At 39.3% G+C, this 16,535-nt stretch overlaps 1 protein-coding gene across 11 annotated transcripts in view; it reads left to right on the plus strand.

Moving 5' to 3' along the window:
- Nucleotides 1-16,535, plus strand: part of SPIN1 (spindlin 1) — an 83,315-nt gene that overhangs the window by 31,852 nt on the left and 34,928 nt on the right. For 3 of the 11 annotated variants that reach the window (XM_023738621.1, XM_023738623.1, XM_023738622.1), the window contains exons 2-3: nt 10,847-11,055; nt 14,947-15,011. In XM_023738621.1, coding sequence (XP_023594389.1) covers nt 14,974-15,011 — 38 coding nt within the window. In that variant the 5' untranslated portion in view covers nt 10,847-11,055; nt 14,947-14,973. Of the gene's footprint in view, nt 1-10,842; nt 11,056-13,303; nt 15,012-16,535 lie in introns of those variants that run through there. The other 8 variants (XM_023738624.1, XM_023738628.1, XM_023738629.1 and 5 more) reach the window with 5 other exon arrangements.

Consider the following 16,535-nt stretch of genomic DNA (forward strand, 5'->3'; position numbering starts at 1 on the left):
GGAACTGATCCCTCCTGATACCATGTCCAAAGTACACAAGACGAAGTCTCACTATCCTCGCTTCTAAGGAGCACTCTGGCTGTACGTTTTCTAAGATAGATTTGTTCGTTCTTCTGGCAGTCCATGGTATGTTCAGTATTCTTCGCCAACACCATAATTTAAAGGCATCAGTTCTTCAGTCTTCCTTATTCAGTGTGCAGCTTTTGCATATATATGAGGTGCTTGAAAATACCATGGCTTGGGTGAGGTGCATCTTTATCCTCAAAATGAAATCTTCTCTTTTAGCACTTTGAAGAAGTCTTTTGCAGCAGATATGCCCAATGCAATACGTCTGTGATTTCTTGAGTGGTGCTTGCATGGGCGTTGATTGTGGATTCAAGTAAAATGAAATCCTTGACAACGTCAGTATTTTCTCCATTTATTATAACGTTGTGCAGTTGTGAGAATTTTTGTGTTACGTTGAGCTGTACTTCATATTGAAGGCTGTAGTCTTTGGTTTTCATCAGTAAGTGCTTTAGCAAGCAAGATTTGCTTGCAGGTTGTTAATGAGTCATCTTCCAGTCCTGTTTCTGCATTCTTTTTCATATACTCCAGCTTCTCAATTACTTGCTCAGCATACGTATTGAATGTTGCTTTTGTGTTAGGCACCATCAAGCCAATTCTGACTCGTAATTACCCTGTGTACAACAGAATGAAACATTTCCCAGTCCTGCGCCATCCTCATGATCGTTTTTATGCTTGAGCCCATTGTTTCAGCCACTGTGTCAGTCAGTCTCGTCGAAGGTCTTCTTTTTTTTTTCCCGCTGACCCTCTACTTTACCAAGCATGATGTCCTTCTCTAGGGACTGATCCCTCCTGATAACAGGCCCAAAGTATGTGAGACGTAGTCTCGTTGTCTTTGCTTTTTAGAAGCATTCTGGCTGTATTTCTGCCAAGACAAATTTGTTTGTTTTTTTGGCAGTCCATGATATATTCAGTATTATTCACCAACACCACAGTTCGGAGTCATCAATTCTTCAGTCCTCCTTGTTTGTCATCTAGCTTTTACATGCATATGAGGCGATTGAAAACACCATGACTTGGTCAGGCCACCTTAAGTCTTCGAGGTGTGACATCTCTGCTTTTTAGCACTTTAAAGAGATCTTTTGCAGCAGATTTGCCCTGTGCAGTGCATGTTTTGATTTCTTGACTGCTGTTTCCGTGGGTGTTGATTGTGGATCCAAGTAAAATGAAATCCTTGACTTCAGTCGTTTCTTCATTTGTCATGATATTGCTTATTGGTCTAGTTGTGAGAATTTTTGTTTTCTTTATATTGAGGTGTTATCCATACTGAAGGCTGTGGCCTTTAATCTTTATCAGTAAGTGCTTCAGATCCCTTCACTTTCAGCAAGCAAGGTTGTGTCGTCTGCATATCATAGGTTGTTAATGAGTCATCCTTTAGTTCTGATGCCACATTCTTCATATAGTACAGTTTGTCGGATTATTTGCTCAGCGTACAGATTGAATAAGTATGGTGAAAGGAAATAACCCTGATGTACACCTTTCCTGACTCTAAACCATACAGTATCCCCTTGTTTTGTTCGAACGATGACTGCTTCTTGATCTATGTACAGGTTCCTCATGAGCACAATTAAGTGTTCGGGCATTCCCGTTCTTTGCAATGTTACTAAAAATTTGTTACAATCCACACTGTCGAATGCTTTTGCATAGTCAGTAAAACATAGGTAAACATCTTTCTGGTATTCTCTGCTTTCAGCCGGTATACATCTGACATTAACGGTGATATTCCTGGTTCCACGTCCGCTTCTGAATCTGGCTTGAATTTCTGGTAGTTCCCCGTTGATATACTGCTGCAGCTAGTTTTGAATGGTTTTCAGCAAAATTATCCGTGTGTGTGATGCTAACGATGTTAATGATATTGGGTTGGATCACTTTTCTTTGGAATAGGCATAAATATGGATCTCTTTAGTCTGTTGGCCACGTAGCTATCTTTCAAATGTTTTGGCATAGATGAGTGAGCACTTCCAGTGCTGCATCCATTTGCTGAAACATCTCAGTTGGTATTCTCTCATTTCCTGGAGCCTTGTTTTTTGCTAATGCTTTCAGTGCAGCTTGGACGTCTTCCTTCAGTACCATTGGTTCCTGATCACATGCTTCCTCCTGAAATTGTTGATTGTCGACCAGTTCTTTTTGGTATAACGACTCTGTGTATTCCTTCCATCTTCTTTTAGTGCTTCCTGTGTTGTTTAATATTTTCCCCATAGAATCTTTCAGTATTGCAACTCAAGGCTTGAATTTTTTTCTTAAGTTTTTTCCAGTTTGAAATGCAGAATGTGTTGTTCCCTTTTGGTTTTCTATTTCCAGGTCTTTGCACATGTAGTTATAATACTTTATCTTCTTGAGCTGCCTTAGAAATCTTCTGTTCACTTCTTTTACTTCATTATTTCTTCTTTTTGCTTTAGCTACTGGACATTCAAGAGCAAGTTTCAGCATCTCTTCTGACATTCATTTTGGTCTTTTCTTTCTTTCCAGTCTTCTTAATGTCATCTTTCTTTCTTGTTTGATGTTCTTGCTGTCATTCCACAACTCATCTGATCTTCGGTCATTAGTGTTCAGTGCACCAAATCTGTTCTTGAAATGGTCTCTAAATTCAGGTGGGATATGCTCAGGGTTGTACTTTGGCTCTTGTGGACTTGTTCTATTTATCTTCAGTTTCAGCTTGAACTTGCATGTCAGCAATTGATGGTCTGTTCCACAGTAGCCCCTGGCCTTATTCTGACTGATGATACTGAGCTTTTTCATCATTTTTTTCTACAGATGTAGTGGATTGGATTCCTGTATATTTCATCTGGTGAGGTCCAGGGGTATAGTTGCCATTTTTGTTAATGAAAAAAAGATACTTGCAGTGAAGAAGTCGTTGGTCTTGCAGAATTTTGTCTTGCGATCTCAGGCGTCGTTTCTATTACCAAGGCCGTATTTTCCAATTTCTGATCCTTCTTTGTTTCCAACTGTTGCATTCCAGTCGCCAGTAATTATCAGTGCATTTTGATTGCCTGTCTGATCAGTTTCATACTGTAGAAGTTGGTAAAAGTTTTCAGTTTCTTCATTTTTGCATCAGTGGTTGGTGGGTAAATTGGAGCAGTCATTTTAACTGGTTTTCTTGTAGGTGTATGGGTATCATCATATCACTGACAGCGTGGTACTTCAGGATGGATCTCAAAATGTTTTTTTTTATGATGATGCAATGCCGTTCCTTTTCAATTTTTCATTCCTAGCATATTAGACCATAGGTTTGTCTAATTCAGAATGGCCAATAGCAGTCCATTTCAGCTCACTGAGGATATTGATCATTATATATTCCATTTTGTTTTTGACAATTTATTATTTACTAGGTTCATGGTTCATACCTTTCACTTTCTGATTATTAATGGATGGTCGTAGTTGTTTTTCTCATTTACACCTTGCTGAATGAATTACACAGAAATCGAATCGACTGCATGTGGAAAGAGTAGAGAAGCTTCGATTCATCAGTCAGAAAAATGTGTGAGGTTGACTGCAGAGCAGACCATCAGTTGCTCATATGCAAATTAAAGTTGAAGCTTAAGAAAACTGAAACAAGTCCACGAGAGTCAAAGTACGACCGTGAGTATATGCCACCTGAATTTAGAGACCGTCTCAAGAATGAATTTGACTCATCGAACACTATTGACTGAAGACCAGAGAGTTGTGGGATGATGTCAAGAACATCATACAAGAAGAAAGGAAGAAGACATTAAAAAGACAGGAAAGAAAGAAAAGACCAAAGCGGATGTCAAAAGAGATTCTGAAACTTGCTTTTGAACATAAAGCAGCTAAAGCGAATGGAAGATACAATGACGTAAAAAGAGCTGAACAGAATATTTCAAAGGGTGGCTTGAGAAGACACAGTACAGTGGTATAATGAAATGTGCAAAGACCTGCAGTTAGAAAACCAAAAGGGAAGAGCACGCTGGACATTTCTCAAGCTGAAAAAACTGAAGAAAAAATTCAAGCGTCGAGTTGCAGTTTTGAAGGATTCCATGGGCAAAATAATTGAAAGACACAGGAAACATCTAAAGACGATGGAAGGAATACACCGAGTCACTGTATCAAAAAGAACTGGTTGACAAGTAGTGTATGATCAAGAACTGATGGTACTGAAGGAAGAAGTCCAAGCTACACTGAAGGCAGGAGTCGAAAAACAAGGTTCCGGGAGTTACATAATATTACTTGATTTTTAAAGAAACAGATGCAGTGCTGGAAGTGCTCATTCACCTGTTCCAAGAAATTTGGAAGACAGCTACCTGGCCAGCCGACTGGAAGAGATCTTGGCTGAAAGCAAAGAATGCCAGAAAGATATTTACCTGTGTTTTATTGACTATTGTGTGATTAAATACTTTTATGTGTGGCCTTTCTGGCCATGGTTTTGTGCCTCCCACCCAAGTGATCGAGTGATACTGTGCAGATAAGTTAATTGTGGCTCACTGAGGGGATTGATCAGTTTTGCCTTAAGAGAGAGCCAATTCCAGAGCAGAGGAGAGCCTACTATACTACCAAAGAAAGAGAGACCTGCAGCAGAGATCTGCAGCAGAGACGCTCAGGAGGCGGCACAGTGGGCTTCCCAGCCCATGGAACGAGAAAGCTGAGTGCCTTTGGGCAGAGACTGAGGGCCAGGGAGGAGTCTATGCCTGACCCATGAGTTTAGGACTTAACCAGCTTCCACAACCATGTGACCCATTTCCTTTATATGGTTAGGAGTTCTGTGAGACACTGTAGGGAATTAGGGAATTCAAAGACAGGAGGGAGAGTACTGAGGCGAGAGGGAGTAGTTGATGTTGGAGATGATGAAATGGTACAGTAGCTTGGAAAAGTTAGACATTTGGGACATCTTTAGCCTTCATCTGATAGGAACCAGCTTTGTGCTGATTCTCGTTAAAGAAATCATTTGTTTAACTATGTAAATGCATTCGACTGTGTGGATCATAACAAATTATGGATAACATTGCAAAGAATGGGAATTCCAGAACATTTAATTATTGTGCTTTTGTGGAACCTGTACATAGGCCAAGAGGCAGCTGTTGGAACAGAGCAAGGAAATACTGCCTGGTTTTGAATCTGGAAAGGTGTACGTTAGCATGGTATTCTTTCACCATATTTACTAAGTCTGTATGCTGAGCAAGTAATCTGAGAAACGAGTATATGAAGAAGGCAGCGGCAGCAGGATTGGAGGATGACTCATTAGCAACCTGTTATACAGGCTGACACAGCCTTGCTTGCTGAAGCACTCTCTGATGAAGATCAAAGACTACAGGCTTTTAGAATGAATTACACCTCAACATGAAGAAAACAAAAATCCTCACAACTGGACCAATAAGCAACATCATGGTAAATGGAAGAAAATATTGAAGTTGTCAAGGATTTCATTTTACTTGGATCCATAATCAGTGCCCATGGAAGCACTACTCAAGAAATCACTTGACGTATATTGCATTGGGCATATCTGCTGCAAAAGACCTCTTTAAAGTGTTGGAAAACAAAGATTTCATTTTGAGGATAAAAGTGTGCCTGATCCAAGCCATGGTATTTTCATATGTATGCGCAAGCTGGACACTGAATAAGGAAGACTGAAGAAGAATTGATGGCTTCAAATTAAGGTGTTGGCAAAGAATATTGAATATGCCATGGACTGCCAGAAGAATGAACAAATCTGTCTTGGAAGAGGTACAGCCAGAATGCTCCTTAGAAGTGAGGATGGCAAGACTTCATCTTGTGTACTTTGGACATGTTATCAGGAGGGATGAGTCTCTGGAAAAGGACATCATGGTTAGTAAAGTAAAAGGTCAGCGAAAAAGAGGAAGATACTCAGGGAGATGGATTGACACAGTGACTACAACAGTAGGCTCAAATATAGCAACAATTGTGAGGATGGCGCAGGGCTGGGTGGTGCTTTATTCTGTTGTATGTAGGATTGTTATGAGTCGGAACCAACTTGACAGCACCTAATAACAACAATGGTATTTTTTTTTTTTAATTGTACTTCAGGTGAAGGTTTACAGAACAAATAGTTTCTCATTAAACGGTACTACGCATATTGTTTTATGACATTGGTTTACAACCCCACGACGTGTCAACTCTCTCCCTTCTTGACCTTTTTTTTTTAAATGGCCTCAAAATTAAATTCCATTGACATCTTACATAACACATGAAAAAAACTATTATAACTCTTACTGTCTTAGAAATGATGAGATTTTGTATCTCAGCATTTAAAGCTGTCTACCCCCCACTCCAGTTTGTCTTATTGATTGAATTAATAGTAGAATAACTTAAAGTGGTGTGACTTAAAAAAAAATTGCAAAAGTTAGGTTTACCATTTTTCTGTGGTTTATTTTAGGAAGGCTGTAATTCATCTGAATTTTAAAAGAATTACTTGGCAACTATTAAAACCAGGGTTTCACTATTAGCACCTTGTTAGTGTTTCTTTTGCTTTATTTCTACATTTTTTCTGTCATACGAGATTTGGGATAATACTGTGTGGTTGACGTAATAATTACAACTCAAAAATAGCAGGACTTTCACCTGAAATTTTGCAGTTTTTCTGTTTGTGTTATTAATAAAGCCCCTTGTATTCTTTCCCACTGAAACTCTTCCTTAAACTTCTTTCTCAGAATTTAAAAAAATTCATTAAACCTGAAGATTCTAATCAAACGGAAAATAACAAATTACCATAGGGTAAGCTTAAATCTGCTAGTGAGAACAGTATACATCTTTTTAGAACTTTAATAAGTAATTTTTTCATGCTGTAGAACTAATTTAACTTAAGTTAGGATGCGTTGATATTTGCTTAGATTAAAAAGTTCCTCAATCTTTGAAGGGCTTTTGTTTATAAACAGGAGCAAAGAAAAGGGGGAACGTTGGGCTCATGGGAGGTTTTTTTAAATTGGGAAGTGCTACTTCATGTATGCTCTAGTTGAAAGAGAGAAAATAATACAGAGGACAAAGATGGGATTTACTAACCCAGCGAAAGGGTTTAACTGAGTTTCAGGGATAGTTCATCTCTTACAGGGTACGGGTGAGTTTGTGAGTTTGGTGCTGGCAAGATGAGTAGTTCTCTTTTGTTTGATTCTGTTTTCTCAGCAAATAGCAAGCTATTCTGCTGAGGATGGAGATAATAGGGAGAGCATAAATTTGAAGCTACATTTTGTGTGTGTTGCCAGCCATGTTTACTTGCTTAAGTTTAGGTGCAGTTAGCAAACAGTTGGGTTAGAGTTTTGTCCCATAGATGTGACTAAGGAAGAGAAGGGTAAGAAAATTGAGATGAGCAAGGGAGTAACTCTAGTAGTTGATCATCTTTGGAATCTAAGCTGAGTGATGAGGGAAGCTAGTTTTTAAGGAAGATCATGAGACAATGAAAAAATGACAGAGCCACAGATGAGGAGGTATTGTGGCTTTAAAGAGTTGTTGGAGTGGGAGTGTAACAGTAAGAAAGCTGGGATGGTAGGAGGTGGTTTTGAGTGTGGGATGTTTGAGATATTTTGGAGGTTTTGCAGTTATGTCCTGAGAAGTGAGGGTGCTGCTGTAACCGACAAATAAGATGTGCAAGTGGATAATGGGTAGAGGCTGGAAGAGTTTCAAGGTGCCTAACAGTAAAAGCCTGATGGCCTTAAAGAGACTGTTGGTAGAATTGTGGATGTCAAAGGCAGTTCTAGTGAAGGCTCAGAAGGAAGTGGGGAGAGCCATAGAGAAAGTTTCTGTCATCTTAGGGAGTTCATATGGTGCTAGCGAGAGACCGTTGCTATAAACGTGGATATTAAATGTCCTTCTGGTGAGGCTTTAAAAAAAAAAGATGAACATGTGATTGGACAGTGGAGGAAAGGTGATGCTTTTAATGCAAGGGCAAAGAACTTGTCTGAACTATGTTCAGATATTTGGTGAAAGGTAGAACTTGTAAGTGATGAATTTGGATATCTGGCTAAGGAGATTTTTAAGCAAGATCTTAAAGGAGCTGTGTGGTTTCTTCTTGTTGCTTATAGTGAAATACGAGAGGAAAGAGATGGACTTAAAAATGAACTGTACAAAATGAAAACAGAACTTAAAGATTTGGAAAATTCTGTTATAGAAGCTAAGGATGTGTCCTAGAATGTTCACCAAGGGATGTTGCTACATTATTTTTATTAAAGCTATTAAGCCTGTGACTGATGGATCTAACCAGTTACCACAGCAGAAGACCTATCAGCTTAGACTGAAGGGGACACAGAAGGAATGGGAGAATGCTGTCTACCTCTTGGAATTCTGCAGACGGAAAACAGGCCAAGAAAAGACCATCCCTGGAGCAGCTCGGAGATCAGCAGAACTGTTAGAAGGAGTCCAGGAAGTTGGACGTTTTGTTTCAATGGGTGGGGCCAGTGGCCTTCTGAATCTCAAAGGGTGGGGCCACAGTCTCTTAGGTTTCAAAGTCATATCTTTGCCAACTCTGTTCTGGAGTGTGGGGCTGCTATTAAGGTGTGCCGGGGGATGGGACCGCTGTCCAAAGCTGTGGGTGAAGGGGGGAGGGGAGTTTAGGCTGTCATGTCCAGAGGGCAGAAGATCAGGGCCTGCAGGGGCCGAGGGGGTAGGGTCGCCACTCAGATGGACTAGGAGAATGGGGCGGCTACAGGAATGGGCTCAAACATAGCAACGATTGTGAGGATGGCACAGGACCAGGCAGCATTTCGTTCTGTTGTCCAAAAGGTCGCTGTGAGTTGGTACTGACTCGACAGCACCTAACAACAACAAGGACAGCAACAAATGATTGCCCTGGAAATGGGTGGCTGAAGTGAGGTAGGTAGTTTGAAGTGAGGATGTCAGAGCCTAGAAAGCGGGGTGTTATGTGGCTCGTGTATGGGGTTGTTGGGGTTGCCCAAGGATGTGGATGGGAGTAATGGTGGAAAGAAAGTAAACAAGGTGCCAAAATGATCCATAAATGTGTGCAGGTGAGTAGGAGATTAATAGATGACTAAGAAAAAGGGATAGCTATTATTTTTACAGCATGTGCTTCCAAGTTGGGATTTTTAGGTTGGAGAAATGGCTTAAATATATGCAGTGAAGAATACAAGCTGCCATCGTTTGAGAGACTTGTTGGGGAGAGGAGTTAGAGTCCTGTGTTGTTGTTAGGTGCCGTCGAGTCACTTCTGACTCATAGTGACCCTATAGGACAGAGTAGAACCTCCCCATAGGGTGCCCAAGGAGCAACTGGTGGTTTCGAACTGCCGACCTTTTGGTTAGCAGCTAAGCTCTTAACCACTGTGTCAAGAGACAACCTTTGGCTTATAAAGGCATACTTTGTCTTCCAGAAGGCATTGGAGAGGTTTGCGCAGGGAGTAAGGGAGAGTGATAGGGTCACCTTAGAGAGTAAGAGTTGAATGAGGGAAGCTTGCATGTTTAGTGATGAATGAGATAAAGAGAGACGTCAGGCTTGCTGTGTAGAGAAAGATGGTAACTGACCAGTTGTTATGATAGCCTTCACCGTGGCCTTGGGCTCCATAGGTCATTTGGGGAGTGAAGCAGGCTGGGTGTAACACTTGTTAAGAGCACTTAGACGCCAGAGCGCCACAGACCTCTCTTAAACCCTGCACTGGGAAGTGTTAATGGTGCTACCCCTTTATTTTTCTCAGTGTCATTTATTGCCATTTGACTTACTGTATATTTTCCTAATTTATTTGTGTATTGTCTCCCCACTTCTACCCTGTACTTACTGCCTATTCAGTGAATATTTGCTGAATGAAGATTTGTATAGTTAAAAGATTTGAATAATAAAGCTTTAAGAGTTTTAGATAGTTAAGAATTTTGACCAGTTAAACTGATTCCTTTCTCTTTCCTTAATTATACCTTTTAGTTACATTTTGTTACATTTTAGTCTCTAGAGAATTGATTCAGCCTTCCCTTCAATTCTTAAACCTGTAAGTTGAGGACATGAAGACTAATAATATGCAAGAACCAAATGTATGTGATCATGTGCTTTAATGAAATTTGTAGTAAGATATGAAAATGTGTTTTACCATGTGGATTATAAACTTTTAGAAACAAATTTGGTTTAAATGGTAAACTCCTTCTGTAAAATGACTTAATATTTACATGGATGAGGAAGGTTTTTTTTTTTTTGAGGCTTCTCCTGGTTTCTGGAAGCTTGGGAGCAGAAGAGGAGAAACAAAGTCTCATTGGCTACCATCCTTTCTGTTGCCTGAGGGGGATTGAGAAGGCCACTCACTGGCCTCACGACCTTCAGCCGAGCTGTTGACCTGTCTTTAACTTGATTCCCTGTGCTGCCACTCTTCCTTCCCCAGTTAGCCTGCACCTCCCACCACCTCCCCCACTCTGTCATTCCTTGTATCCAATCAAGGAGATGGGGCCATGGCAGTCTGAATCTTTTCTGAAACCCTAGCATCCATGCTTTCCTGACTTCCAGCAGTCAAATGGGTTAGGATGCAGTGGGGGAAGCCAAGCAGCTTACTGGGATGTTGTTAGTTGCCGTCCAGTCGATTCCAGCTGAGGGCGACACATGGGGTGGCCATGAGCTGTACTGTATTCCAGTTGATCTCTGAGGAACTTCACTTCTGGGTCTTACAGATGTCACGGGCTTCCTCACTAATAGGGTCCAGCACCTCCTTTCCTCCCTTCTGCTTTGTCCTGTTCTAGGAATCCAGCTCTTAGGAAATAAAGTTAAATGCTTCTGGGCAAAGTGCATTTTCGCTAATATTAATGTTTACATTTTGTGATGCATTCAGTGGCTCACTTGCCCTAATTTTGCTCTTTTGGTCCTGTAGTAATGAACTGTTATTTCACTATTTTGCAGAGCACTGGTGATTTCAAGTACTTTTGCTGAATCTGTAAAAGAGACACTGGATGGTGGATTAACAAGAACGTTGAAATTCTGTGAAAAGTTTCAAATTGGAGAATATTGAATTTTCACCCTAGTCCAGCAGCTGTGCTGCTCACTTAAATACAGATGAATGAAGACCCCATTCGGAAAGACACCTGGCCAGCGGTCCAGAGCTGATGCAGGTAGGCAGCGCAAGTGCGAGCAGACTGAGGGCTTGTGTTTCTAAGCACGTTTGAGTGTGATAAGTTTAAAACAAGTGCAGCACTTCCGCACAGTTATCTAGTGGTTTGCTGTTCTTGAAGCTTTGTTAATTTACAGTATTTCATGAGAAACCAGAAATTCAGTAGTTAATTTGCATATACATACACATGAAAAAAATTTTAATTCTTTTTAGGCAGGGATCATATTAACCTTTTTTTTTTTCTGTAGTCTCTCACCTTGTAGCAAGTTATAGACGCCCAGTAAACTTACTAAGTGAATTGTAAATACCCATTTAATATGATTATAGCAAAATAAAGGATTTATTTTGAAAGAAATGAAAATGAGTTGACTAGATGAGTATTACATTTAATGCAATTTAGGATGTTGATAGATAGCAGTTTTAAGGAAAAAGGTAAACTTGAGATTTTCACATGTTTATTTGAGGGAGTAATTATTGTTAGGTGCTGTTGAGTTCTGCTCATAGTGACCCCATGTGACAGAGTAGAGCTGCTCCTTAAGGTTTTCTAGGCTGTGATCTTTACAGTAGCAGATCACCAGATCTTTTCTCTTTGGCACTGCTCAAATTGCCAACCTTTCGGTTAACAGCTGGACTCTTAACCGTTACGACACCAGGGGTATTTATACTGATGTGGAAATGAAATGAATATTTACTAGAAATTACGTTAATTTTCTTATTTTTGTGGCACATACCAAAAACCTGTTTTTGTCGAGTCGATTCCAACTCATAGTGACCTTGTAGGACAGAGTACAACTGCCCCAGAGTACAATGGCTGGTGGATTCGAACTGCTGACCTTTTGGTTAGCAGCCAAGTTTTTAACCACTGCACCACCAGAGCTCCATAGCTATGTGGCACATAGCTAATAGAATTACAAGCTTAGACTTGGCCTGATTTTTTTTTTTTTTTAACCCCTCCCCAAAACAAAAATGAATAAAAATTTTGTAGGATACACGGTAAAATAGGTATGTGTTATTTTATTCGGGACTTATGTTCTTCATCCCAGAAACACATTTGAATATTGAAAAAATTTGCCCTAACATTTTAAGGTTCTATGATAAATGAATCTGAGAATCATTAGCAAAATTATTAATCTTAGAAAAATGATTGCTAGGTGATTTAGAATTATTTCTCATATTTGTAGTTCCTTTGTTAAAAGAGCCACAGGCATTAAGATTTTAAGTCTCCCTTACCTTTTTCAGGAGCCTTGGTGGCGCAGTGGTTAAGAGCTTGGCTGTTACCCATAGGTCAGCAGTTTGAATCCACCAGCTACTCTTTGGAAGCCCTGTGGGGCAGTTCTACTTTGTTCTGTGGGGTCACTATGAGTAGTCAGAATCAACTCGACAGCAGTGGGTTTGGTTTTGGTTTACTTTTTTCTGATTTTAGTTCCTCACTGACTTACCTGTTTGTTCATTATTTATCAGTAAGATTGAATTGGGATAGTGATACTGACTGAAGTGTAAGTCATCTAAGAGCATATTATTCAGAATCCCAGCTGTGTCTTACTAGTTGTGTAGACTTAGGTACAGTTCTTAGTCTTCTTGAGCCTTGGTTTTTCTCATCTGAAAAATAGAACGGTATGTACCTAATGGAGAATGAATGAGGTAATGTGTGTCAAGTACTTGGCTGGGTGCTTGACACATTATAGCTGCTCTGCAGATAGCATTATTATTGATCATACTGCTTACATAAAATGTTTTTATTTCATCTTATTAACTGAAAGAAAAAAAAAAAAAAACTGCTGTGGGTTTCTTGTAGACCAGTGAAACCTTGTAGGTCTCTGTCATTTGAAATAGTAATTTATTTTCCTAAATTATTTTACGAACACTATTCCAGATTCAGTACTCTTGTTCATTGATTTTGAAGTCATCTTCTTGTTAAGAGGAAAGTGAGCTGATTAAAGTGATGTGTAGTATGATATAAGTAACTGAAAGGAAAGAACAAAACAATAAAACAGTTGCTGTGAAGTCGACTCCAACTCATGGTGACTCTGTGTGTGTCAGTAGAATTGTGCTCGATAGAGTAGTCAGTGACTGATTTTTCGAAAGTAGATTGCCAGGCCTTTCTTCTGAGGCACTTCTGGGTGGACTCGAACCTCCAGCCTTTCGGTTAGCAGCAAGCACACCATTCAGGGACTCCATAAGTAACTGAAGAAACCAAAAACCCATTGCCATCAGGTTGATTCTGACTTTTAGCAACTCAATAGGACAGAGTAGAAGTGCCCCATAGGGTCTCCGAGGCTGTAAATCTTTACGGAAGCAGGCTGGCTGGGGAGTTCAAACCACTCACCTTTCAGTTAGCAGCTGAGCATGTAACTCCTGTGCCACCAGGGTCCCGTATAAGTAACTGAAGGAGCTAACAACCAGGATATGTTGATTTCTAAGGGGCATGTTAATCCTGTACAGTACTTTGATTTTATGTTTTCTTTTTTCTTATTTTGATCTTTGATTTTCTTATTCTTCAGTATTTCTTAGCACTGGCATAGAGCTAAAGACAAAGGAGGTGCTCCGTGAGTTCTCCTTGACCCATTGATAGGTATTTTAGTATATAAAACCATGGGGTTGTTTATTCTTTTTCACTGTTGCATGTTGTTATTCTTATGTGCCGTTGAGTCGATTCCTACTCATAGTGACCCTATAGGACAGAATAGAACTGCCCTATAGAACTTCCAAGGCTGAAACCTTTACGGAAGCAGACTGTACATCATACATTATACCCTGTTTTGGAAAGATTGCTGACCTCTTGTTCAGTCTTGTTTATATGAAATTATGTCTGAATCCTTGTTTCTGTTAACATAGATAAACGCTGTATTGCTTTTTATCCCTTACATCAGTTAGAGATGTGCCCATTTGCAAGTAAAAGAAAATTCACCCAACAAGGAGTTTATTTGTCTCACGCAACAAGCCCCAGTAGGCATTCCAGAGTTGATATAGTGGCTGAACTCTGCTGCCAGGCTGGGGCCATCTCAAGGGATTCTTCACTCACGTGTCTGGCTCCTGGGATGGGAAGACTAAAATAAACGGAGACTTTAATAACAGCTGAGGCTCCTAGGGCATCTCTCTTCTTAAGTGATCTTTTCACATCAGACCTCTGGATTAGCAGGACTTCTTAAACTAAGGCTGAAGGCTACCAGAGTGAGAGAGTGAGTGTCCCAAGAGAGACTTGCAGAAGTCATCTCACCTCTCCTGTTAATCTTGGAAGTCAGGCAGAGTCACTTCTGCAGCATTCTACTCTGTTCATGGAGGCAGTCATACAGGCCAGCCCAGGGCCAAAGAGAGGGAGCATAGACTCTTACCACTGGAGGGGATGAGTGTCAGATGGGTGGCTGTGTTTTTAAAATCACCACAAGGGTAAATAGATTGGGTAGGCAGCTCCTCTGATGTGTGCCACAACTCCCAGTACCTGACACTGTGTTTAACATAAAGGGTAAGTGGTTAATAAAAATTTGAATCATTGCGTTCTTTTTTATATATTTACTTATTTATATGTATTTAGAATTTCTATTTTGAAAATAATTTAGGGTTACCTGTATGATTACCGTATGTTGAAATTTAATTAACTGCTAGAATGGTAGTTTATATATTCCTAAAACATGGGGGTGGCAACTACTGTTACGGTGTAATTTTTTCAGTGTTAGTCTCCATTCTTCCTAGTTTATCGAAGGTTGCAATATTCTTTTCCTGTCTCTATTCTTGTTTTTTTAAAAAAACTTATACTTTAATCATACTTATAGGTACAGGGAATGACAATAGACATCCATGTACCTAATATTCAAATTTAACAAACCTTAACTTTTGCCATATTTATTTTGAAATCTTTTTTTCTTTTCTTTAAAAAAAATGATTTTACTTTTAGTGAAGTAATAAAATCTCATAGTTGAAAATGTGGAGAAGTGCTAAAAGGCTTATAACAAAAAAACAGTAAGTATTTCCAGAGGTAATGCTTTTTTAACTCATTCTGATTCTTAATACTTTGTGAATAATATGGGTATATGAATTTCTCTTAACCCACTAATTTTAGATACTATGTATTGACTTCTGTTGAGGATATTGTCTCTTTTACATAACATCTCCCTCTCCCACTAACCTCCCAATAAAGTTTTTAGCTAAAATTGCATTTACTGTGTCTGTTATAATTACTATATTAAGTATTAGACACTGTTTAGCCAAGTAACGCAATATGATTACCTTTTTTTATACATTTTTTTTTCCCTATTTGCTTAAGTTTCTTTGAAATTTGAAGTCTCTTATACCCTCCAGCAACTTTGTAAAACTCCTCGGTATACTTTCTGTATAGCCAGATGTCATAGATAATACATCGTCTATTCCATGTATTTCTTGAAGGTGTTTTTCTAGCATCTTTTGTCCTTTTCTCATTGTTACTGATTGCTCTCAGACGAGATGCAACACTGTCATTTCTAGGAATTCCTTTTTTCTCTTCTTTGTGTTGGATTCTCCTGTTTACTGGTTCCTTTGCCTTCTCCTTTTTTGTTGTGTACTCCTGTTTTGGTGAAGCGTGTACATCTTCAGTAAAATTTCAAGAGTGGGCAGTGAAGGAGTTGATTGTTAAAGCTATGAATGGGGTACATGGTGATTCATTTATGTTTTCCGCTGTACATTTGTACATGCTTGAAATGTTCTCTAATATTTTTTCAAAATGTACATAGAAGATTAACCTTTTGGAGACCTTGCTTCAAAATGGTCTGTTCTGTTGTCATGTTCTGCCCTTTGACTGGGTAGAAGATTCTAGGTTAGCAGTATTTTTCAGAATTTTGAAAGCATTGCTCCATTGTCTTTGAGAAACCAATGTTGCTCTTCAGGGAAGTTGGATGCCATTATTATTTCTGATCCTTTGTATGTGCCTAGTGGTGTCACCCCCCCACCCCCCCTTTGGAAACTTAAAATTGTCATTTTGTGTGTTCTGAACCTTTATAATAACGTACGTTAGTATGGGTCTTTTTCATTCATTGTTCTGGGTCTTTTCAATCTTTGGATTCACCCTTTATGTGCATTTTTCTTGTGTTGCTACTTTAGCCTGCCTTCTCTTTTTCTCTCTTCTCTGGAATGCATACTACTTGGATGTTAGGCCTCTTAGGTGAATCCCTTGTATTTTGCTTAATTTTTTTTTCTAGTTTTTATCTTCTCGTTCTACTTCCCGGGGAAATTTACTGACTTTATTTTCCAACCTTTCTACTACTTTTTTTTCCCCATAAATTCCAGTCAGCATTTTTTATTTCTGCAAACTCTTTTTTGAATGTATTCTTTGGGGAAGTGTCTCTTCATATCTTTTGCCCATTTTTTAATTGGATTATTTGTCTTTTTGTTGTAGAGGTGTTGGATTTTCCTGTAGATTTTAGAGATTAGGCCTTTGTTGAATTTGTCATAGCCAAAAATTTTTTCCCATTCTGTAGGTTCTCTTTTTACTCTTTTGGTGAAGTCTTTTGA

This window comes from Trichechus manatus, unplaced genomic scaffold (assembly GCF_000243295.1).
Source record: "Trichechus manatus latirostris isolate Lorelei unplaced genomic scaffold, TriManLat1.0 scaffold00120, whole genome shotgun sequence".
Classification (NCBI taxonomy): Eukaryota; Metazoa; Chordata; class Mammalia; order Sirenia; family Trichechidae; genus Trichechus; species Trichechus manatus.